Consider the following 26,822-nt stretch of genomic DNA (forward strand, 5'->3'; position numbering starts at 1 on the left):
TGATGGTGGTATTGCTCTCCCTGACATCAAATAATATTACTGGGCATCGCAGTTGGGGGCCATTAATCACGGTATGTATGGTCCCGAATTGAACCCCGCATTTGCAATGGACAGGTGGTTGTTGCCGGGGGGCAATTACTATAGGGCGCTCTATTCGAAGCTGACTGAGGGACAACTCTCAGGGCCTACAAAGATTGCGGTACGGGTATGGAACTGTGCAAATAATGCGATGGGTTGGAAGGATCGACTGACCCGAGCGACCCCGCTTTTTGCTTCCGAGAAGCTGGGTAACTTGTGGACGACGAAAGGATTTAAGAAATGGGATATGATTGGCATTAGTAAGGTGAGTGACCTCTGGGCTAAGGGCAAGATTAAAACCTTTGAGGAGTTGAAGATTGAGTTCCAACTGAGTGATAGAGAATATTTTCGGTATGCTCAGGTCCACCATGCCTTGCAGTCTGTTTTCCCTAAGGGTGTGGAGATCCCGGAGTCCTCTCCACTTGAGGATAGAATACTGGACGGTCATGTGCCGGATAGTACTATCTCTTTGATTTACAAAAAACTGATTAACAATAGGATTGATTTGTTGGTACAGCTCCGGGACACATGGACCCGAGATGGCCTTGAATTGGATGATGAGGACTGGCAGTCTGCGGTCTCTTCTCCTAAGGAGGTCGCGATTTCGGCCCGTTTCCGTATGGTTCAGCTCAAAATCCTGCATAGAATTTATGTCACTGGCCCCCGTTTGGTTACAATGGGTTACTCGGAGGATGGTTTGTGCAAGCGTGGTTGTGGGCAGCTTGGGACATTTCTGCATATAATTTGGGAGTGTCCTGAAGTGGCTGCTTTCTGGACAGAGATACATAATAAGATGGAGGAAGCTACTGGTGTTGCCCTGCTGCCCGAGGCCAGACGTTGTCTCCTGAATGTCTGGGAACCAAATGACTATGATACGATGCAGATGCAGTGGGCGACCCTGGGAAATATCATAGCTAAGAGAGATATAGCACAGGTGTGGGGTTCTCAGAGCCCACCCACGGTCGAGACATGGATGGAAAACATGGATTGGTGCATGTTTAGGGAGAAGACGGTCTATGTGGCACCGGGGCGACCCAGAAAATGGGGTAAGATCTGGGGCCATTGGAATATTTATCGTGGAGACATTTGCACTCCTCCTCTTGTAGACATTTCTGAAGTTCCACTTTCCCCCTGACCTGCCATTCCTTGTATTGTATTATGCAAACTTGTCTGTAGCCCGTCTCTCCCCTGCTTCCCCCCCTAGTGTTGATTGTATACCTTCTTGTATTGCTTTTTCCTTCCTCATTCGGACTGATATCCTACTGTATCATGTGTATTGCCTTGTTTGTTTCTTTAATTTTTCAATAAAAAGATTTTTTTTAAAACAGAAAACAATTTCAGTGATGTAATTTAACATGCTACAAGTGATGTTGTATATCCAGTCATAAACAGTGCATGACGGGGCGTGAATTATGATTAGCTAACCTAACCATAGCTGGAGAATTTCAGTGTTTTTTAGGTTTTGTTATGTAACCATAGCCGCACCGTAACTGGTTTTTTTCAGTGAATTTCAGAGTAAAAAAACCCCAAAAACATTTGTTTTCCTCATTCATGTGGAAAATACCATTAACTAGGATATTTTTGAAGGGCAAAAGAGTCCTCATCCTTTCAAACCAAAGGTCTTTCATTTACTGGTTGGTTTGCCAGTAAAGTTGAAAGCTACTGATGTGCATGATGGACACATTTTGAGACACAACTATTTGAAAGAATTTAGACCAATGACATACCTCCCAACAGCATCTCCTGTAGTAAACTGTCAATCCGAGTGACACCAAATAGTTTGGCAAACTGCATCTGTTCAATCATCTGCCAGGTGATGCTCTGCAGAGGCGGTAGGAGGAGGAGGATATCGCTGAACCTTCCACGTGAATCATACTGGCGGTCATTGATATAATCCTCCAAGTTCACCTGCACCTGGAAACGCATGTTCTTCACCCTGCCAGGATCACTTAGTCCTTTACAGTCTAAGAGGAACAGAGATGGAAAAGACACTTATGACACCATTTCATTGTCCCTTTACAGAAACAAGCGGACCTTGTACATTTGGCACTAACATCAACATTTATACTTTTTAGATGTAATGTTTGATGTGCATCTGTAACTTATGACACCATCATCATCATAAATAGCTTTATTCGATTCAGAAGAATCATAAAAGTATACAGTTTAACAACAAAAAATCCACAAATGGTATTTCATATCCAACATGGTCAAAAGAAAAGGCACAGAACATGGTATATCAAAAAGCACAACATCATTTAACATTCTACTCATCTAAAATTATTTTAAAAATCTCTATTAAAAACATGTAAACCAATTTAAAGTGCACTGTGCTTTAGCAAAGTACATATACAGGTCGGTTAGCCTCTCACACCAACCCACTTAAAAGGCACAGAACATGGTATGTCAAAGACACAACATCATTTAACATTCTACTCATCTTAAAAAGTCATAAAATTGCATTAAGAAACAATTAAAAAATAATCACCATCACTGTCACTCTAGACTTCCTTATGTAGACAGGTCGGATATCCATCAAGGAATATTTTATGAATCTCTATATGAAAACATGTGACCCCATTTAAAGTGCACTGTACTTTATCAAGGTACATATACAAGTCGGTTAGCCTCTCATACCAACCCACTTGACTGTGCAAAGCAACTGCGAAGGAAGAACTTGCTAACTCAAATAAGTACAATCGCACAAATCATCAATAAAATGTCATTTCTATTAATTTCATTAGCTTTCGGTGGCAAACACAATATATCTCATTTGAAAACAAAAGACGTGCTAACAGTAACGATTCCTGGTTAAAAGTGCCAATCTAATGAAGCTAAGCATAGAGCTGCATATAGCACCAGTTTGCAGTGATCTTAGGTGCTCAAAGCCTTCCATAAAATTACAAGGCCGAATTTCCCTTAAGAGGGGTTTGATAAAACGGTCTCTTGGGGCTTTATAGAGTGTACAAAAGAGTACAAAATGAATTGTACACTGTTGATCTTCATTGTCACATGGGCAAGGGGGTAGCCTCTCACACCAGCCCCCTTGCTTTGGAAAAGCAACTAAAAAATGCAGTGTATTTAACCGGAATCTTGTCAAATAAAAACGCCATTGCGTGTGTACAGAAAAGGACAGATAATACTGTTGCTGTAATATACCCACTTGGTGTGCCAATTGAATATTATGACACCATTTCATAGAACCTTTACAGAAACAAGCAGACCTTGGAAATGTGGCACTAACATCATCATTATTTATATTATACAGATGAAATATTTGGGTGTGCATCTGTAATTTAAAGGGCTTTGACAAGAACGCATTGCTACTACCTAAACATCTTCCAACGGAGGGTAGTGGAAGTATTTGAAAGTTACTCTCTTCAAACATATTGAGGATGTTTGTTCTGCAAATGCAAAAAAATTAAACCCCAAGGCAGAGTCCTAGATTTGGTAAAGCCGAAGTATCGCTGCTTAAAGAATGAACAAAAACGGCCAGATACCGGGGACAAAAGTGACACAGAGTCAATTAAATAGTGTAACTTTCTCTGAAGCAAGTATTAAACATAACTGTACATGCCTATACTAACCAATTCTGCTCCTTGAGATCAATCCCAGATGCCATCATTATCCATGGATATCAACGTGCCATATCTGCTCCTGCCTAAAGATTACTATAATAAAGCAGACATCCATGTTTTGCACCTACTGGAGGCATACCACTGTGTCCATAAAAGATAGAGGATCACACATGGCTTTGTGCAGGTTGGTAATATCACCCAACCACACTTTTGTTTTTAAAATGTTGGATTCAAGCAGATGTATTTATACTTTTTGGGGAAACATTTTGTGTCTTTACATGTTGAAGGTACACCTTTGAGTTTTGAATTACTTGGAGGCACAAAACTGAATTTTGTACAAACTACAAGTTTGAGGCATAGCACTCTGCTGTCTATATCCTGTACTATGTCTTATGCCATAGCATTCTTTTGTACATATATAGGAGGCACATACAAAATGAAATGTGCAAGTTAGGAGGCACATACAAAATGAAATGTGCAAGTTACAAACACATCACCATTATCTCCTTGCAAGTGAAAGGACAATCACCACTCTTTTAATGGAATGCGAGCCACACCACTGATCTGTTCTCTCCTTGCACTGGTGCACGGTGTGCTGTCTAGCCCCAACACAGGCACACCAGCACCATAATGCCGATCAAGTCATGACACACCTGGAGCAACTTGCAAACCAGTATTTAAGGTACTCTGTTCAGTGGGGCTTACTGGGTCACTGTAGCCAACTCGCGCTCTATCGTGGTCGGCCTGAACTTGTGACTTTGCCCTGGTCCGGTACGACCAGATGTCCACAGTTTGGGCTTTGTGTTTCTGGATGCTATTTTTACTAAAATCATTCAAATTGCATATCTCCGGTTCCACTGATTGGATTTTTGTTGTCTTGGTCTCGTTATATTTATTGAAGAAAGTTCTATTTATCTAACTTGTTATGGAATCATTTTAGGATGGTGTTTTCACTTTATTGCTGTTTGAAGTGTTGCACATATAATTTACACATTGCCTCTAAGTTAAGCCTGACTGCTCTGTGCTAAACTAACAGAGGGTTGAGTACAGGTTAATTTAGGGCTGACTTTTGCCTCACCTTGAAAATGATTGTGGTTGTTGCTTGACCTGGGCTCAGACCCAAATGAACCAACAACCCAGAACAGGACTAAATAAGAAATAGCACTGAGATCACCTAGAATCCCAGCCATGCAGCAATGCTAAAGGGGAGTACTCTCTGACACAAGAGAGTACACATCTTATTTCTTAGGGCCACTGTCATATGGTTGCTGTTGCTAGTCTTTTGTGTGTTACCAAAACAAGTCTGTCTGTGACCTTTCCCTATAGTAAAGTAAGTAAGGGTCTTCATGCCTTACCTTTACAATATGCCGCTCCACATTTAAGGCCCGTCAAAAGGATACACATGGTCAGAAACCACAATGTTCAGATCACCCCTTCTGCTGACATGGGGGAGCCACTGAAAGCCAGAAGTCTATACCTGTGTCTGAATCATGATTGTTTGCAATACTGTTTATTCCTGCCACAGAATCTGGGGAAACTGTGCCTCAGGGTCCAACCTCTGATCTCCAGGTTAAATCTCTTTCTAGAGATCCTTGCCATTCAGTGTCAGCTTGCTAAGGTATGGGTTGCAAAAAGGGTAAGTGGAGTGGGCTTTTGTCCTTTGGTAGAACGGTCTCTGTACATGGCTCCATGTAGATCTGACGTTACCTTCTGCTGCACGTTTGTTGAACCACTCCTGCACCTCCACTGGATTTGCAAAGAAAAGAGTAATGGTAATCAAGAATCTTACATTTCGAAGGAAATATTAGCATGAACCTTAGGTTTAATATTCTTAGGGCTTACTTCACCTCTCGAAATTGGTTGTATTGCTGCTGGTCAGAAACCGTATAATCTGGGAAGAGAAACACCATAATGGACAATGTATGGCTAGTTTTTCTGAGTCATTTAGAGAATGGTGACCCTATTGAGTTAATTAAGGATCTAAGCCACCGCAGATCTTGGAGATGCTCTTGGAGGGGTTACCCCAATGGTACATGATTAGCATGTTCAATTGAGAAGAACTTGGATAACTTCTCTCTGGCCACCTGCATCCGAAGTCATTCCTCTAATTAGAATTTTCTGGTACGCCAACAATCCGAAGAATATTTCCTCTTGATCACCCCTCTGAGAACTCTGCCATGTATTCTAAGTCTTGGGTACGCTCTGCCTTTTATATGACCTGTAGTTTAAGGACTTTGAATGAGGGCTGCATTTCTGCTATTGTTGTCTCTCTGTCTTTAACCCGGTCAGACAGGTTATGTTGTTCTTATATAACAGTGAGAAGTCCAGATCAACCATGTTGATTTTGAGTTCAAGTACCACATGGTAGTCTTTGATGGCCACTGGGATAGTGTTTAATTTGTTGTGCATGAGGGGCTCCCCCCGTTACAGGGGGTGATAGCACAGGGCCATGCTGTGCCTTTGGTTCAGCAGAGCCAGGGCCAACTGCATACCCACTCCACTGCAGTTTGCTTTTGCTTTTTCTTGCCATGTAGGGGTCAGGGTCAACTAGGGAGCAAACTGAAACTGTGAAACACTACAGAGGTGGGGGTTAGATAGGCCCAAAGTAAGAGGTTCATTTCTGGCTTCTGTGTCAGTCCATTCAATCCAAGACCTGTAATTTAGTATGTAATGCTTTCTAGACACACAGGTGCTCTTGTTGGCGATGAGCTTCTGGATTTATGCAGAAACACCTAACATTCAAATAGTGGCATCAGTCAAGGGGAAAATGTGGTTATCATGTTCCTCTCTCAGTGTCTCTTGGAAGCCCCTGGGTTCAGACCACCCCTTGCATCAAGGGCAATCAACTGGTATCCCTGTGTGTCCCCCTTTGGGCCCAAGGCCCCTTTGAAAGAGACCAACATCTCCACTGTATATTGTGTGCCAAAGTATCACAGGAGTAGTACCATCCGACCTGGAAGTCTGCTACAGGCATAGGTGGGTCCATTTCTATGTCTTTCAGTTAAGTGTTATGGCCTGGTGCCCAGCACAACATCTGTAAAAAAGCCTTATGCGCATCTCCCGTGGGTAAGAACTCTACACAGTAGGTGTAACCCTCTATGACCGACTTCGGGGGCCTTGAGTTTTGTCTCCCCTAGCTCTTGGACTCACAGTGCACCTTCTGCTCATTGGAAGGGTGAGAGGCATCTTCACATGCTAAGTAGCTCATTATTGTGTTCTGGGCTGACAACCGAGTACCGTGTGTGATGCGTTTAGCGGCGAGTTGGTTTTATGTCTTACAGGGCTGTGTTTTGGGTCCCTGTGTGCTGTTGCGGTCCTTCCCTGGGTCAGCCTGCTGTTGGGGATCGCCTGAGGTCAGTATCCTTGCTCCAACCTGAGGTTCAATGGTAGAACAAGGCCAGGATCCCACTGCCGGCCATGGCTGGTACATCAGGCCAGAGTCTTCATGGGTCTCCAGCTCAGATTAAGGCAGTGTTTGCTGTTTGGCCGCCCCCCGGCTCCATCACCACTCCGACATGGCTCAACCCATTAGAATAGTGTTGGCAGTTTCTTTAGTGTATTGGGTGAGATTCTGATCACACCTCAGGGTAACTTAGAAGAATTTTATGCAGCGTCCTGGGAGATGTCGATATTGCTTTTAGTCTGCAATTTCACCTGGGCTTGCAGGATATGCTAAATTCTTATTCTTCACCTCTAATACAGGACATGTTTTTTTTAGATCTCCATCATACTGTTTCCTCTCCGTTTCACGCAGCAGGGCATTTGCTGGATCCCGTGTTTATGAATATGCACCTGGAGCTCAGGCATTAAAGCCTATTTCATTGTCACGGACTGACCATTTTGTATCCATTTCTGATTACTTTTTATTGGGAGTTCAGCCATTAATCACAGATCACAAGATCTGCTTCTTGCTCTTGATCAAAAATCTCTCAGACCAATCTTTGTGAGGCACTGACAAACACCCACCTTGAGCTTATGTAAGAGGTAAATACAGGAGCCTCTAATTTTAACATTTGCATCTCTAACTCATTTGAGTTGATTGCCCCACTGAAACCATTCTTGGGAGGTCGTAGGAGACCTTCTTTACCATGGTTTTCAGAGGAGCTGTGCACCACAAATAGCCAGTACAATGATGTAGTATGCAAACAGAGAGGTTGCTATCACAGGGAAGATAAGAGGTTCTACACAAAAGCTATTTGACACTCCAACATGCAGATTCATTCTGTACTTTGCTACAGCTTTATTAGAAAAATAGCTTTTACAGAATACTCCGCGCAGGACATTTTTAACATCATCAACATTTTTACACCCTTCAGCACTCTCAGCCTACTACTCCTTCACAAGAACTGTGCAACATACTTCCATCCTTTATTTCAATTAAAATTGGCAATACCTACAGTAGTTTTGACAATCATCTTCCCGTATCCTCCTACAACTGATTGTATACTGTATTGACATCTCCTATTGGTGCTTCTACATCTGTTTTTTTTCATGTTTCAGAGACAGAAACACACTTTTTATAATCAGATCTGGTTCCCTGTTAGATTCATTTCGACCATGTTTTTTTGCTCCTGCTGCAAAGGCTGTTACTCCTCCTTTAACATCCTTGTGACATGCCTCCATTGAACCTGGGGTGGTTTAGCATTACAGAATCCTTCCATTACAGAAAAAACTGACAGCAGATCCAAACATTATGTTCAACTACCATCCAATTTCACATGTGATGAATCACAGAGTCTGCTTAATTTTCACTTTTTTGTCAAATCCATTCTGTTTTTACTAAAAGGTTTTTAATTCCAATCATCAGGGAACCTTGAATAAGACATTGTGGTGCTGACCTGGACTATTTGCAACAATTTAACTCCGCATCTAACCGTCTAAATATTTGTTCCTTCTTAAAATGTACTGTAAATAGAATCAAAACTATGCTGTTTTAATTAGTGGGGATGTTTCTGTTGGGCCTGCATCAGCACATTAGGGACCTCCTGTAGCTGTGTTTATTTTACCTATGAAATGATTTTATGTAGGTTATAGGGATATGTTTTTGTTTTACATATATTTATAAGTGTTCATTGGGTCTTGTGAAACTCATGGCTACTTTTTATTCTCACTTTACTTTTTATCATACCAGCTGGAAGAATTAAGCACCCGGTAAGTTCTGGTCTGGCTTCAGCCAGATATGATGGTGGACTTAACCTTTTGTGTGCTCATGACGGCCCCACACCGTGGGCGAATAAGTCAGTCAGAGAGGTCATGAGGGCTCCACGCCGTCATGAGCACATGCCGCCCGTGACTCATGACGGCGTGGAGCCGTCATACGTCCGGGAGCATCACGCCCACCCCCTAGCTCCTCCCGGGATGCGGCGGAATTCGTGCTGCGGCGAAAAGGTTAAAAGATTTTTTAGACTTTATCTGGCATCAAGCCCATTCTTTGTAATGTCTCCTTCTACTTGTTTTTTGCACAATGAATTGTTACGTGTCTAATAGCGTTGTGATTTTGATTTACGTTTACAGTTACTTGTATAAACGAAATAAAGTTTTTTGACTGCCTGACTCGCTGAGTGCTTTATAAATTTCCTAATATTATCATAGTAATAAACAGAGCACAAGAGAGAGATGAAAGAAGGGAGTAGAGAGAGATTGGAAACATAAGCAAAGGGTGAAAAAATAGGGATAAAAAAAACTGCTAGTTTGAGATAGAGAGACAAAGTGTAGGGTGATTGAAGAAAAATATTGTGGGAAATTATTTTTTGTGTGTGATATCCCCATGTTTTTGGCCAATCTGTTCCAGTATTACTACTATCTTGTCTTGCTATCTAGTGTTGTTATCTTGTTCTTTTATCTTGTTTTGTTATCATGCATTGTGTTATACTGTCTTATTTTCTTGTCATATTGTCTTGTGTTCTCTTGTCTTTTTATCTTCTCTTCTTGTCTATCTTGTCATGTCTTGTTACCTTGTCTTGCCATCTCGTGTTGTCTTGTGTGGTTATAGTGTCTTGGTTTCTTGACTTGATATCTTGATCCTATCCTATGCTATCCTATTTGTACTTGTAGAGCACACAACTCATCCAGGATGGTATAATGTGGCTGAAAAATGGAGGCAGAGCTTCCCAGGTCTGGGGCCTAGGAAAAGAGCCAAGTCTTCAGTTTCTTTCCAAACACAAGTACTTCTGAAGTGGCCCGTATGTGAGGGGGCAAATCGTTCCAGGCTTGACATGCAACCGCTGGCTCTGCCAGTGTGGAGAATGTGGGTGAGAAGGAGTATAACTAATTGGAGGTGTCTGGTCATTGTGTGTCATTTGATGCGGCAGTTGAGGTAGGCAGAGCCTAGTTTCTGTAGGGATTTGTTTGTTTGCTTAAATAGTTTTTATTTGTGAATGGGAAGCCAGTGAAGGTATTCGAGGTCTGAGGTCAGGTGTCTGTAGGAAAGGAGCCTGAGTGTGTGTTTAGCTGCTGCGTTATAGATGGTCTGAAGTCTTCTGGTAATTTGAGTACCACCATAGATTGCATTGCCATAGTATAACTTGCGGGCAATGAGATCTTGGTTGGCGGTTCTGTATATAAGGATGGGGAGCCATATAAAGATTTTCTTGAAAAGTTTGAGGGAGTGGAAACAAGAGCATTGACTGGGCTGGTTATTGTGAGCTGGTTGTCATCTACTATGCCTTCATTCTTGGCTTGGAAGAATGGGAATGGGGTGTGACTGAGATCCGCTGAACACCCAGGGGAGTTCCACAGCGAGGTGTCTCTTCCGAAGAGTACCGCTTCCATTTTGTTTGTGTTGAGTTTCAGACAGTTGGTCTTTATCCATCTGGCTACTTCAGACATGCAGGATGTGAAATTGGTCTGGGTGCTAGATGTTGTGTCGGTGAGGGAGAGGATGAGCTGGGTGTAATCAGCATCGGAAATGATGGTGATTCCCTAAGTCTGGGTGATGTTAGCAAGCAGCCATGAAGATGTCGAACAGTGTGGGGCTGGGAGATGAGGTACCCCACAGATAAGGCTGATGGCAGATGAGGTGTGATGAGCCAGGCTGACTGGGTGCAGCCTGTGAGGAAAGAGCAGATCACGTGTCCTTGTACTCTTGCATTCACTGACCCATTGGATGGGGTGGGAGACGGTGTTGAAGACTGCAGATAAGTTGAGTAGGATGAGGGGTGCTGTGATTCCTCTGTCCATAATCATTTGGATGTTTTTGTTGAGGGCAGTCTTGGTGCTGTGCTTGGTCCTGAGTTCTCTATGAGTGATACTTTGCCTGGAGAACTTGGTGCACAGGTATAGACCATGGCAGAGGAGGACGTAATGAACATACCCAAACGGCATAGATGCAGTCGCACTTTTGTAGAATAGTGATTGGCTCTCTGACACACAAAGCTCCTCTATGACACATTTTGAGTGATTTGAATGTGCACCCACAATCTGTGTTGATTGCATTGATGATACATAGCAAACCTGAACGCCAATTGTTCTAGAGATGCAAACACTAGCTCCCATGATACTGCTAGAGGGAGTGGGTTTAACTGCTTCAAAAGCAGTAAAGCACATGGGGGCATATTTATGAGTGTCATGCAGTGCAGGGGGCATATTGATGAGTGGCATGCAGTGCAGTGCAACAAGTCATCTAACTGCACTGCGTGACAGGGAAAGGGCAGGAGTGTGGCACATTTAAAAGAATACAGTACATTCCTGCCTTTTCCCATGAGCTGGTGCTTTGGCTGCCCAGCGCCAATGCAGGCACCCTTCCACCATGGTACAAGGGTGCCTGCATTGCAAGATGGATTGTTTATGTGCAGGAAGGGGCACCTTCCTACACATAAACAATCCCCTGAGGTATTTTCCTCTTTCTATGAGTGCTGCAGAATGCAGCACACATAGAACGAGAAAAAAACAAGGAGAGATAAACATATGTCTACTCGTTATGCCTCACCTAGTGAAGCGTAGCTTATGGCGCATTCCCAGGTCTATCACTTCTGGTAAATCTGGAAATGCTTCAAAATCCATGAATGGCACTTGGGAACTCCCATGCAACACCCATGGTGCAACTCCCTGGCTCAGAGTAAGGCAACGCATCGATTTGCTCTGCACTATTTACTCAGGATTTCTAAAGCCTCTCAGGGCCACGCAAGGAGGCCTTGCATAGCTTGATCAATCTAATTTGTGAGTTGTGTCACTTTTGCACCATGCTGCGCACTTGAAGTGGGCAAACCACTCCTCCCCTGCTCTAAGAGCAGAGCAGCTTGTTCGCACTCAAAGCAGCTTGAAACAATAAAATGGTAACAACAAGTAATTATAATTTTATTTTTCCTTTCTTCACACTGCTTAAAAGCCGAGGGGCGATGCTCCTCCGCCTTAGGGGACGAGCTGCCACTGTTCCTGGGGCCATCCAGTCTTCCACTTAACCAATCACAATTTCAGGGATTCCTGGAGAGTCAGGAAAGCATCTTTAGAGGAGCGGAGTTTACCACTTTTCCATTTGACAAACCCTCCCTACTGTGCTCCCCTTCCCCTTGACCAAATTTACAGACCAGGACAATTGCACGTGTTTTAATGGATTGCAATATCCATTAAAACAAATTCCAATGTATTCCAAAGCATATTAAAAGTCAGTGACCTATATATATATATATATACATACAAGCCAGTCTGCATGCTTTCATTTCAAACGTTACTCTTTCTGCCAGTAGATGGCGCCTAGAGACTGGTTAATAAATTAATATCTTCTATTTGAGACCTGCCGTCCTAAATTTAGTAGTGTGTTTAAAAAAGACCTCTTCACATGGATATATATATACTACTTTAGGTATGGGATTAGTGAAATGTATGTTTGCTTGATCAATCAGGTGCTGTTTCCATAACCCAAATGACAACGGTTCATGCTTAATCATTAAACCTACCCACATTAAATATACTAACTAGAGACAGTGAGTCCGTGAAGAGAGGCTGACTGTTTCAATAAAATGACACACTTCACCAATATTTGAGGATTGTGAATAGTGGGGCCGTGAGCTCTAACTTTCCTTTTATTACTGTGATGACGACACCTATCGTCATCATGCGTGCCTGTCTGTAATCCTTCACGCAAGTGCAGGGAGGCACACCCCAGATTGTTACTTATGAGGTCATAACAGTGAAATCAGATGCAATATGGTACGTTTTTGTGCTGTGATATTAATATATGATAGAGCACATAGATACAAAAAAGCATATAGAAGTATTGGAGTGGTCCTTTTATACAACGAAAAACAGGGGTGTTATGTTGTATAATACATGTTATACCACTTTAACTGTGTTCATTCCACATTCCACTTTATAGAGTTCTTACACTGTGTTCTTACCTATATGTTCCAATGTAATTCGGTTAATGCTGACTGCTAACCTGTCTGGCAATGTACCTGCTCTTCTCTACATTAAACTTAATTCAACCTAATTGGAGTGTTATCTTCAATGTAACAACTGGCAACGATCGGGATATTTTTTTTATACACCTGGAAACCGCTTTACTTTATTTTCTACTGATCAGACGGATATATGAGCAGAGACGACATTGGTAGTGCTTTGAGGACGCATTGGGGACTACATGTGTGGACGAGCAGCTGATTCCGGTGAGCGACGCTTATTCTTAAAAGAAATACTGGATTTCTGACATTTATCGTTGATATTTCACCGTCAAGGGTATTAGCGCTCGAGCTCCGTGGATCTTACCGTTGCATTTTTTGAATGGGATGCTGAATGCGCGATAATCCCCACGTCATTCTTCTTGTGACGTCCTCATACTCGCAAGTTCTTCCCCGAAGGCTCGCTGCTGTCCTACCTACGTCAGACGTTCATTGTGAATGTGGCGCATCACGTGATGCGCGGCAGCCATTTTGAATTGGGCAGGCCGACTCGCATTTGCTGAAATAACACGAAGGATGTTTCAGTACCGATTTTGACACCCACAGAACAGTTTTGCATAGCGGTTGAAGGTACTATTTATAAACGCTTTGAACTGTTCTACTGGATTTATATTATTAACACTTTTGAGGATTTTCGGCATTTTTCTGGAATTTGGTGGTGAAGATCGGACAGTGTAAAAAACGGATTGTTTTTTTTGGTTAACTGTTTCGTGTTGCTCACTCTAACAGGTACACTGAACAATTCCACCACAAACAGTTTTACTGGCAGCTTTATTTTATTTTATTTCGACAAGCATCATTATTGATTTTTTTTTTATCCTTCAACATGAGTCAACAAACATTTTCCTTAAGTAACCCTCAAGATTTCTGGTGTAAAGGTTCTGAACCAGATTTGAAATGGTTGGAGTGGAAAGATTACTTTTTAAATTATATCGAGACTGTGGACTCTGATGGTAAAATGTCTGCTGAACAAAAGAAACGTATTCTTTTACACTCTTTAGGACCACAAGGTCTTAAATGTTATAACCAGATGAATAAACCTATTGTTGGGGGTGGGGACAGTAATGTTTTCACCGTAGCTGTATCTAATTTAGATAAGTATTTCTCCCCAAAGGTATGTATCGGCATTACGCGATACAAATTCTTCCAAAGAAAGCAGTCTAAAAGTGAATCTGTTGACGACTATGTTGGGGAATTAAAAAAAATGGGGAATGATTGTGCTTTTGGTGGATTACTGGAAGATTTGGTTAGTGATCAGGTTGTAATGCATGCTAACAACCCTGCCATTCAAGAACGTCTTTGGATGAATGGCGATGCTTGTTTGGATGACATTTTAGCCTTAGTTCGTAAAGCTGAGACATCCAGCAGGTGTGCCAGTGCCTTGAAATCTGAAAGTATTAACAAAGATGTAGTAGCTAAAATTAATTCCAGTTCGAGAAAGAACAGTAGCTTTAAACAAAAGAATGAAACATGGGCAAATCCAAGGTATAGCGGTGAATCTCCCAAATGTTATAGGTGTGGGAGTTCTGAACATCTGGCTTTTGCTAAGTCGTGTCCTGTATGGTCATTATACTAAAGCATGCAGGAGAAGGACAAAGACAGTTAAATGTATTCAAGAGGAAGTTGTCTCTGAGGACAACGCTTCTAGTGGTGATGACCAAGCTTCTGAATGTGCTGTGGTCTTAAAGAAGAAGCTTCTTCTCAACATCCGTGATGGATGTTTACTAGTTGACAACAAGCCTGAATGTTGGATGCACATAGGTGGTGTGCGTGTTAGCGTATATGCTGATTCTGGTTCGCCCTATACAATTGTCAACGAAGATGTTTGGCTTAATACTTTTGTTGACAGGGTTGGTCCAAAATTATCTTCTCCAGATATTGACCCGGAGGGTTATAATGGTGGGAAGATTGATATTATTGGTTTTCGTTGGCTGAAATTTGAATTTAAGAATCGCAAATCTTATGGCAAGTTGTACGTTTATAAAAAAGGTCCATCAGTGTTGGGATGGAAAGATCAAGGGGAATTGCATATAATTCTTGGTCCCAATTCGGTGGAAAAGGTGTTAGTGATGGATGAAGGCACTAAGACTGGTGGAGAACTTTTAAAAAAATGTCCTGCTGTGTTTCAGAAAAAAATTGGCAAATTAAAGGATTTTGAGCATAAGATAATTTTAAAAGATTCTGCAGTGCCACAAATCCACAAAGTTAGAAGTGTGCCAATTGCTTTAAGAAAGGATGTTGCATCTGAACTTGAGAGATTGGTCTCCTCTGACATAATCGAGCCAATTGAGGCATCTGCTTGGGTTTCTCCTTTGGTTGTTGTGAAACGTACAAACGGAAAATTTAGATTATGTGTAGATCTACGCCATTTAAATGATAATATTGTAGTGGATCAATTCCCCCTGCCAAAAATTAATGAAATGTTAGCCTTACTTGATGGTGCTAAGTGGTTCACCACAATTGATTTATCTGCAGCATACCACCAGATTCCCTTGTTTAAAGACAGCAAGCAGTACACTGCTTTTATAACCCCCCAAGGATGTTTTCAATTTAAGAGAATGCCTTACGGCCTGGCTTCGGCTGCGGCTGTTTTCCAGCGCTTAATGCACAGGTTGTTTTCCACTGTAAAAAACACAACGTTTTTCCAAGATGACATTCTCATTTTTGGTAAGGAAAAGGCAGAACATGACAATACTTTGGAGAAAGTTTTAAGTATACTAGATGCAAAAGGGTTGACTGTTGAATATACTAAGTGTACTTTTGCTAGGGATCATGTCACTTATTTAGGCCATGTCATTGATTGCGACGGTATCGGACCAAAACCTAATTTAATTGATGCGATCAAGTGCGCTCCTTCTCCCAAAGGGAAAGATGATGTTAGATCCTTTATTGGCCTAGCTGAATTTTGTTCTAAATATATTCCAAATTTTGCAACCAGAACGTATAATATTAGACAACTGTTAAAAAACAAAACAAAGTTTGTTTGGTCTATGGAATGTGAACAAGATTTTGAGGACATAAAAAGCTGCATCACTAACATCGCTTCTTTAAAAAGTTTTAATCCTGAAGCGCAAACTATCATCACTACAGACGCCAGCATTAAAGGTTTAGGTTCTGTTTTATCTCAGATTGGTTTGAATAGTAAGGAACAAATTGTGGCATATGCTTCCAGGTCACTCTCGCCTACTGAAGAAAAATATTCTACCATTGAAAAAGAAACTTTGGCATGTGTGTGGGCGGTTAATCACTTCAGAGCTTTTGTGTCGGGTACAAAGTTTATTTTATGCTGTGATCACAAGCCATTACTCAGGGTCCTAACCACTGAAGGTACTATCAATACTTCTGCAAGAGTTGCCAGACTTGCTATCAAACTACAAGATTTTTGTTATAAAATGGAATATATACCAGGGAAGGAAAATTGTATAGCTGATTTCCTTTCTAGAATGCCAAAACAACTTGAGGAATGTGAGGATGAATTATGGAATTCTTTTCAGGTGGCCTATGTTCAGGACATGGAAGGTGCAGGCATTTTGAAGGAGAAGTGGGATGATGAATATCTCAATGATGAGGAGTTATCTTTGGTGAAATCTCATCTAGCTGAGTCCTGGCCAAAGAAAGTAGATAGCAAGCATCCTTTAAAGTCTTTTTGGGAGGTTAGATTTGATTTAAGTGTCAGAGATGGTAATATCTGGTTTGGCGAAAGGGTCATACCTCCAAAGACTTTGCGTTTGTCCATCATGGCTTTATGTCATGAGGGACATTTTGGCATTGTCCGTTCTAAACGCACAGTTAAAACTTCATTTTGGTGGCCCGGTATGGATGTAGATATTGATAAATTTGTGAGGAATTGTAAATCATGTCAAGCTGCTGATAAATCTTTGGTTATGTGTAAGCCTTCTATGAGTAATATGATTGCACCTAATTCTCCCTGGAAACACACAGCTATAGACATTATGGGTCCTATTGGTAGTGAGCAGAAATATATTTTAGTGTTAATGGATTTGTTTTCAAGGTGGCCTTTTGTAAAAATTGTGAGTAAGGCTGATACGGAAACTGTTTTGCAATTCTTGGATAAATCTTTCACTTTGGAAGGCATTCCTTCTATTTTGTTAAGTGACAATGGTGTTCAGTTTACGTCAATTAAAGCCAAAGAGTACTTTAATAGATTGGGAATCAAGCATAAAACCACGGCTCTATACAACTCAAACAGCAATGGAATGGTTGAGCGTTTTAACCGTGTTATCAAAAACACCATCCAAATGTCAGGAAATAATAAGGATTGGGAAACTCAAGTTTTCAAGATGGTTTGGTCTTACAGGACTTCAATTTGTGAAGCTACAGGTTTTCCCCCTTTTGTACTTATGCGTGGTAGAAATCCACGAACGCAGTTTACACCTGGATGGTTGTTCAAGTCCAAAGTGGTAAATTGGTCTGAAAATTTTGTGAAGGAAAAAAGTCAAGCTTCACATCTCAAGAGCAAAATTTGGTATGATTCCAAGCATAATGTGAAGGATGTTGATTTGGTTGTTGGTCAGTGGGTGAGAGTTAAGAAACCTGGTAAATCTCCTAAGGAGGAAAGTCGTTTTTATGAACCAATGCAGGTTGTAGAAGTTTTAAATAATTCTGTTCGCCTCTCTGACGGACGTGTATGGAACCTCAAGAGGGTTACTAAGTGTTCTCCTCCTCAAGTTTGTTCTCCTCCTCAAGTTTCTTCAGAGAAATCCTCGGATTTATTTGATTTGGAGGATTTATTGCGTGCAAACTCTTCGTTGCCACCTGATACCATTAGTCAGGATGTAGTTTCTGATGGATCACTGAAATAATATCGAGGGACAGAATATCGACCAACAAAAATATCGTTGACAAAATATCGAGAGACAAAATATCGAGTTTCTATCTACAAACAGGTAAGTACAAAAATATCGAGTTAAAAATATCGTTTACAAAAATATAGTTGTAAAAAATATCGACTTTAATAAAAACAATGTTTAATTACATTAATATAAAAAATTAATTACTAAAATATACTTAACAATACTTAAAATAACTTTTAATAATTAAATAATTAATGAAAGTTAAAAAATAATATTTTTTTAATCATATTTCTTAAAACATATATATATATATATATAGTAACAAAATTTAATTAAATAATAGCCAATATTATTAACGTACAAATACAAAAGAGTAAAAATTACTATTCCCACTCCAGTGGGTGCAACAGTAGGGAAAGCGTTGGATAGCGTAGGGGTTAAAATTACTATTCCCACTCCAAAGAGTGCAACAGTGGATATATGACGTTACAACGCAACTTTTACAACGCACTACCATTACAACGTAAGTATTTGTAAGTATATAATAATTTTTTTAATTTAAATTATTTAAAATTCTTTTAATATAATTTAATTTAATTTCATTAAATTAAATTAATGTAAATGTAATTGTACTTTATTTTTGCACTGTACCCCTGTACCCCAAAAACTCAAAACTGACCCTGAACCCTAAAAAAAAACCTTTACCCAAAAACCCAAAACTGACCCTGAACCCTAAAAATACCCCTTTACCCAAAAACTAAAAACTGACCCTGAACCCTAAAAATACCCCTTTACCCAAAAACTAAAAACTGACCCTGAACCCTAAAAATACCCCTTTACCCAAAAACTAAAAACTGACCCTGAACCCTAAAAATACCCCTTTACCCAAAAACTAAAAACTGACCCTGAACCCTAAAAATACCCCTTTACCCAAAAACTAAAAACTGACCCTGAACCCAAAAAATACCCCTTTACCCAAAAACTAAAAACTGACCCTGAACCCTTAAAATACCCCTTTACCCAAAAACCAAAAACTGACCCTGAACCCTAAAAATACCCCTTTAATTTAACATAATTAGCAATTAATCAATTAAATCAAATTAATTACCAATTACATTTTAATTAATTAACAAATATTTTTTAATTAACAATTAATTAAATATTACTACCAATTAATACATTTACATATTTAATTAATTATAATTAAATTACTTCCCACCCTATTCCCCTATAAACCCACAACCCGCTACAGGAAATAAATTATTTTAATTTACATAATTAGCAATTAATCAATTAAATTAAATTAATTACCAATAAAATTTTAAATAATTAACAAATATTATTTAATTACCAATTAATTAATTATTACTACCAATTAATACATTTACATATTTAATTAATTATAATTAAATTACTTCCCACCCTATTCCCCTATAAACCCACAACCAGCTACAGAATAAAATTACACAATAATTTTAAAAAAATCATTAATTAAAAATAATTATAACATAAAATGACACTTTTCACACATATTATAACATAAAAACACTATAAATAATTAAATATTATTTAAAAAACGATATTTTTTACTATCTAGATTATATACTTGGATATTTTCACTTTCTATATTATTTACAGTCGATATTACTTCACTTACCTTAAAAATGATATTTTGGCTGTCTATATTCTGTCCTGTCGATATTTTGTCCAAACGATATTTACAACTCGATATTCTGTCCAAACGATATTTTGGAGTCGATATTATGTCTGTGCACCGTTTCTGATACCTCCAATTTTCCTGTACCTGATGTTTCAGGTTTGCATAAGTGTGGTGAGCTTTCTGATTTGGTTGCTTCTAGTTCTTCTAGTCTGGTCAGTCAAGATGTGGCTAATGTTTTTAGGAACTCTAGACGTGAAAAAAGGCCTCCTGTATGGTTGGCTGATTATATTTCTGAAAGTTTTCCCTTATAGGAATCCTTGTTTTTTTTAAATTTCCATTTCTGAATTTTTATTCACTTTTTTTTTTTTTCCTTCTCCTTTTGTTTTGTATGGTGGGGGGTGGTGTCGGTTACAATGTATTGTTTTTTTCAATTATGTTCCAAGGGGGATGTGTTATGTTGTATTATACATGTTATACCACTTTAACTGTGTTCATTCCACATTCCACTTTATAGAGTTCTTACACTGTGTTCTTACCTATATGTTCCAATGTAATTCAGTTAATGCTAATGCTAACCTGTCTGGCTGTGTACCTGCTCTTCTCTACATTAAACTTAATTCAACCTAATTGGAGTGTTATCTTCAATGTAACAAGGGGACCACTTTTAGAATGACTTTGCGTTGGGTTTCAATTACTGTTTTAAACGCAGACCCTTAATCTATTGGTGGGATTTTCAATCCAACATAAATCATGACTTGGGTTGGATTGTAATCCAAAGTAACACAATGCAGCATGATGCACTATTTTGTGTCAAGGGGCATTCCATGGATGGAACACGGACATTCCCATGCAAAAAACATTGGATTTTGACGCAAATCACTGTCTACAAAGAATCATAAACATGGATTTGAGCCAAAATTCTGCACCTCATAGGAGTAACGAGCACAAATGTTTTTATTTCAACTCGATTTTCACTCTTTAAATGTACACTGAATTCAACAGGACACACACAAAGAAACAAGCATTTACAATGCAACGGTTTCGCCTTTGCAAAAGTTAGAGCTATTGGCATTGTAAATGACAAATTTTTTATTTATGTGTTGGTTTTGAAAACAGATAAATAAATGGCATTGTCATTTACATTGCCAACAGCTTAATCTCTCGCAAATGTAAGACCTATTGTACCCTACTGGACGAGCTCATCAGACAGCAATTACTACCACACACACACACACCCAGAGCCAGCCACACACACACACCCAGAGCCACACACACACACCCAGAGCCACACACACACCCACACTCCCAGAGCCACACCTACCCACACACCCAGAGCCACACACACACACATCCCCAGAGCCACACACACACCCACACACCCAGAGCCACACACACACCCACACACCCAGAGCCACACACACACCCACACACCCAGAGCAACACACACACCCACACACCCAGAGCCACACACACACACCCACACACACCCAGAGCCACACACATACCCACACACCCACAGCCACACACACAGAGCCACACACACCCACACACCCAGAGCCACACACACCCAGAGCCACACACACCCAGAGCCACACACACCCAGAGCCACACACACGCACCCAGAGCCACACACACACAGTAAAATTGAATCATTCGTATGCGAGGTAGTAAGGTAGCGATGGCATGTGCCAGGCTTTGGGAAACGATGCAGGGTTACCCTTTGTGTCCCATTTTGAAGTAAATCGGTTTTGATTTTAGGCCCACTTCTGTATCCTAAGCTTAGAGTCCGCTACCGTCGACAACTGCCTTTCACCACGCCTCCCACCAACCAGCGAGCGCCCTGCGGCTGACGAGTCCCCTTCCTTCCTTAAAGCCAATCTGACTTCCTGCTCATTACATTGTACATCTCGAAAGAAGCTACAGAGGGATACAAATATAGTATTTAAGGGAATGTAATACCCACAAACCAGGAGAGACACAAAGTCGGCCTGGTTACAATGCCTGGGGTTTTTAATGATAATTATAATCGGGGTTTAAGAACTGGCATGATGGCTGCAGCACAGGGAATGTTTATTAAGGTAATGAAACATTAAATCGTAATAAACTCAAGACTGCTTCGGATTAAAACAAAAGAATACAATTCAGATTTAAATTGACCGAGTGCGTTCGGGTGCCTTGCATCTCTGTAAACATAAGGTAGCCCTTTTCTAAATGTAATGGGGGCTGTAAAGGGCCTACTTTTTATCTAGAGAGGTCTGAGGGAATAAAGGCGCGTTCTGTTTAGTCGACCACCAATATACATATACACCCAGTAAGGGTACACCACATAGTGCATCGAGGAGCACAGCAAGTCTAGAAGCAGCTAAACTACCCATGCAGAAATCTATGGGCATTGTTGAAATTGGTTCCTTGCTGGAAGAAAAAAAGTATATAAAATTCACTTCACAAGACTACAACTGAATATTAATATCAACAATGGCAGTGGAGACGAGAGTAAACGATAAATCTAACAGATGGCTTTTACATGACAGAAACAGACTGACGGATAAAGTCTGTAGAGCTACAAGAGGCTACGAATGAAGTTGTTTCCTTGTATGGGAGGTACATTTTGCCCACAAGATGACGACTTGGAAGAGTGGCAGCCCTCGTTTGTACACGAGTAAAGACCAAGCTCTTTTCCCAGATGGCAAAGCACTGGGAGGGCGAGAACATACAAGAAGTTGCAGATTTCTGGGCTTCTTTGAAGGCTTCGTGGGCTGAGGTGTAAAAGACAGCTGGAGCTCACACAGGGCTGCCGGGCGCCCCTTAGTGTCCAGCTCAAGCTCAGAGAAAGTGTAGCAGGCGCTCCCAGGAGCAGCATTTTTTTCCACATTCCATAACGTTTTGTGTCTCCCCAGAGCCCCGCCCAGCGCCAAGAGAAACAGGAGGCAGAGAGGGGCAGGCAGCAGCTGAGGCCTAGGAGGGGCGGGGGAACTTTCCCTCAACCGACAAGTTTTCCAGAATGTGTCAGTGGTCATTAATATGGGACACCGGTCACAAGTGGGAAAACAGACATTTAGAGAGAAGCAATTAAATGCAGGACACTGAATAATGTAGAGAGTCTAGACGTGCTGAGAACCATTTCTTAGAGGGGTTGCAGGTCGCGCCGCCTGTCCCGTGGAAAGACAGCCTAACTTGCTCGTCAGTGGCCAGTGACTGACAAAATGGTTTCTCTTTCGCACTCAGAGTACAGCACCATCAATGAGTGCGTAGGGTTCCGGTCGCCACCCAGGCATTCCACTGACCCCCTGTTTACCGACAGCCTTTGGTGCATGTTTACTTTTAGCCTTTCTGTTCTCGGCAATGCCTCCGCCTCCTCTAGACGAGCTTAGTAGCCCCTGATCCCTGCAAGAGGAAGGGTGCCTTGTTTGGAAAACAAAAATGGCCATTTTCGATGGCCTGGCTTCCCTGCGCAGCCGGCGGCCGTATACACAGCAGGTCCACAGGGGGTGAGAGGTTTTGGGGTCCGCACTTCTATGGAGAATGAAAACACTGCACCCTAAAATTCCACAGCCCCAGACAACAAGGCAGAGGGAGGAAATGAGAGTAGCCAACGTGTTATCTCCTGATTTCCCTGTTAAAGAATAAGGCTGATGCCTTGGCAGCATTGTTTTGAGGCACTGTCCGTTAACCCACTTGGCCGGGTTGTTTTTTTTGTGGGGGGGACTCGCCATTACCAAGAGCATATCACCCATAACCAGAATGGGGACGCTGTATGGATGTTGGCAAAGTGTAAACAAAGGAGGCGATGATGCATACAGGAGAACACAGTTTGTAAATCTTCTGGGGAGGATTCGCGTTCTAACCGGGAAAAAGTAATTGACAACGATGTCTTCCAATGGCTAGCCTCCATTTATGGAGCTAGCCAATGGAAGAAGGGGCGGGTTAAAGTCCCCCATACTGTTCTAACATTAGATTTCGCCTGTGCGAAACGCTGCTTGCGCAGCTTTCGACAGGCGAAACCTAAAAAATGCCTTAAAGTGTAGTTACTTTACAGGAAGGAGCCCCTTCCTGCACTAAAAACCATGCTAACCACAACGCAGCCGCTCTTGAACTATGTTGCAACGTTGCTTGCATTGATGCATGGGTGCTAAAGGTACGCTTGTGCAGGGAGAAAGGAGAACAGTCCCACTTCTTTGTAGATATAGTGCAGTTCTGCGCGCTCCCATTCAGACAATTCAGCGCAGCAACTTTACTGCTGTACTGCGTTGCACAAACTCTTTGTAAAACTGTCGCAGGATCTTGTTCTGGGGCATGACTGGTTGATGCACCAAACATATTTTATTTAGGTTGTTTTAATATTGCCGGTTCTAGATCCCATCAGAGTGGTGGCGAACTTTGCAGCAGGAGACACACATTAGGCCACGCCCATAAAATAAAACAGGAGCTCTCCTCTAGTTTCTTTCAGCTGCAGTCTTGTGGTCTGTCTGCCAGAGAAAAAATCAAGTTGCTAAAATCATTCTGATTCAAGTGTTTGATGTCTCTGGAAATTCATATGGGTTTCAAAAGGTTCTCTGGGGAAGGAGGAGTAATACAGATGTGGAAAAGGAGCACGTGGTGATCAGACCAGTCCTCCAGGAGTGGTTCTGAGGCTTCACATCTTTATGGCAAGGAGAAGATCCTTTGTCATGAAGAAGGGACTGGTAATCTTGAGGGCAACTCAGGGAATACTGTAGAAGGGATTACTGTGCATTCAGTACAGCACCTATTAGTAGGACTAGACCACAGCAAGTTGTAGATACATGTTCTCTCTAGAAAAGGTAGAACTTGGTCAATGATAAACTCAATTTGGTCCTCAGTGAAACTGTTTTCCTAGAGGGGAAGATGATAAATTAAGGTAACTTATTGGAATTCATGTCGAACTCAGTAGTAAGATGCAGATAGCCGTCATGACCTTTGGCCCCGTCCACCTCTGCAGCGCGGCAGTGAATCACGGCAGCGAACTGCCGCGGTAATGGCGTCTTGGCGTTTTTCGGTGTTTTGAAGTACAGAGCTGTGAGAAAATGAACCGCGGCTCATTGTCCTTTTGAGTCGGAGCTCCCTGGAGTCCCTGAAGAATTATTGGCAAAGAGAAGATTCCCGTGCAGCGCTCCCCTCGCTTCACTCACCTACCCCCTCCCCTGGTTGCTCCGTGAGGAGACTTCGTGGAAAACTTGTTGGATTTGTGTCTGTTCCTACGCAGGATAAAAGATTTATTTCCGCCCAGCCGCTTGAAGGAAGGAAGGCTTTTTCCGCCCTGGAGTGATAAGCAATGAGGCAGCTGTTCTTCTTCCTTGTTCATCGTGACCTGCATCACGTTCTGCACATCTTCTGCAAGTTAAAGGTGAGGCGAGGGGTAGCTAAAAAATAGAGAGACATCAGGGCTGTACATTAAGACTGTACATTAAGACTGTTTGCTGTCTGCCATCGCTATTCGCTATTCGCAGTATCTGCCCTGATATAAAAAAATAATAATAATAATTTTTCTGAACCCTGCGGGGTGGCATGGGGAGGCAACTGAAAGACAACAAAGACAGTGAGGAAGCAAGTAAAACTGCAAAAATGGAGTTAACTGCCCGTCTCAAAAGTAAAACACGCTTAGCCCTTGCCAGAAAAGCAGCACGGTTAGCTGCTAAAGAAAGGGAGAAGGCTAAGAAAGGAGAGGGAAGCTCAGCCTCGCCCGTTTTGGGGAAGGATTCTGTGGTTGATAGCTCTGAAGATGAACTTCATGTTACTCTAACTTCCCCTCCCAATGGAAGGATAGGAGAATTAGGAGAAGTAGGAGAAAAAGATGGGGGAGAAAGCCTCATGGAAAATGTGACGGAAAATACTCCAGTATCGATTAAAAATGGAGCATCAATTAAAAATGGAGCGGGGGTCGAGTCTTCCCCTGGTGAGAAAACTATGAACATAGTGAAGGAGAAAAGAGACTTCCCCTTATTTGAAAAAAAGACTGGGCGCACTTCCCAAACTTCAGCTGCCCCGCTTGAAAAAAACCCAGAAACAGGAACTGAAACTTTAGCTCCATCTTCAGTAACAGTGGTAGGGAATGACTCTCCCATACAATCGCTCGAGATTGTCCCACTAATGACATGTGTAGTATCCTCACCGACAATGTCAAGTGGCTCTGCGATGGCAGTCAAGCTTCAACCTAGCAGTATAGCATATGAAACGGAAGCAAGTCCGATCCTGATTAGTGAAGATCTTAATCTAGAGACTCTTCCTGAGCAGAATTCACCATCTGCTGCAGCTCTTCAATCTCCCTCAGGCTCATACATCGGAGTGGATCAAGTGGGGAACTCAAAAGGTTTAACATCTGCAATCTCAACTTCGGCGTCCCAGTTGTCTCAAAAGGGGGAAAGTGGCAGCCCCGAGAAGGAAGTGAGTAATCAGATGGGCATCCGTGAGATGTTAAACCTAATTCTGGATGAAATCCGGGAGATAAAGTCAAATCAGCAAGTTGAGATAGCTGCTCTACATTCTAGATTGGAAAAATTTGAAGAATCAATGCAAGGACTCCCCACAAGATTGAACGAGGCGGAAGAAAGAATCTCGGCTCTTGAGGATCACATCAATCAAGCAAGAATAGAGGCCAAAAAGATGCCAACTAAAAAGAGCCTCCTGGAAAGTAAACTTGAAAACAAGTTCGAGGAGCTTGAGAACCATTCCCGAAGATCCAATCTCAGGATAGTGGGGGTACCTGAAGGACTGGAAGGTTCAAATATGCTCCAGTGGGTCAACTCCTTTATTCATCAAAAAGTACTGCCAGACTTCGAAGGTGATCTGTCCATCATGAGAGCACATCGAGTCCCGGCCCAGAGGTTCACCAATTCAACTTTTCCTAGAACTATCCTAATGAACTTCGCTGACTTTAGGATAAAGGAAGAGATTTTATCAAAAGCATTTCAACACAGACAATTTTCCGTTACTGAGACAATTAAATGTAGAATTTTTTCAGACATGACTGCTGCAGCTGCACGCCGCAGGAAAGAATTTGTTAAAATCCTCCACTTGTTTAAAATGAACGGCGCCCAAGCCTCAATCGCCCAGCAGTCTAAGTTAAAAGTTCTCGTAAAGGGAAAGTTTTATATGTTTTCCAATCTTGAAGAAGCTCAATCTCTACTAAAAGAGATAACTCCAGAAACAAATGTTTGAGTAATTAAAACCAGCCCACTGAGCAATAATGGTAGAGCTTGAAGGAAAAATTTCAATTTGTCTAAAAAAACCCTAAAATAAACAAACTTGTTTTTCTCAGTAACAAAATAGAATACAATAAAAA

The 26,822-nt window shown here is 41.4% G+C and overlaps 1 protein-coding gene across 1 annotated transcript in view; it reads right to left on the bottom strand.

Annotated features, from left to right (window-relative positions):
* Positions 1-26,822, bottom strand: part of LOC144799349 (hepatocyte nuclear factor 4-beta-like) — a 307,123-nt gene that overhangs the window by 15,804 nt on the left and 264,497 nt on the right. Inside the window, exon 8 of the mRNA XM_078670608.1 lies at positions 1,806-2,042. Within this exon, the coding sequence (XP_078526734.1) occupies positions 1,806-2,042 (237 nt within the window). The remainder of the gene's footprint in view (positions 1-1,805; positions 2,043-26,822) is intronic.

The sequence above is a fragment of the Lissotriton helveticus genome, chromosome 12, assembly GCF_964261635.1.
Source record: "Lissotriton helveticus chromosome 12, aLisHel1.1, whole genome shotgun sequence".
Lineage (NCBI taxonomy): Eukaryota > Metazoa > Chordata > Amphibia > Caudata > Salamandridae > Lissotriton > Lissotriton helveticus.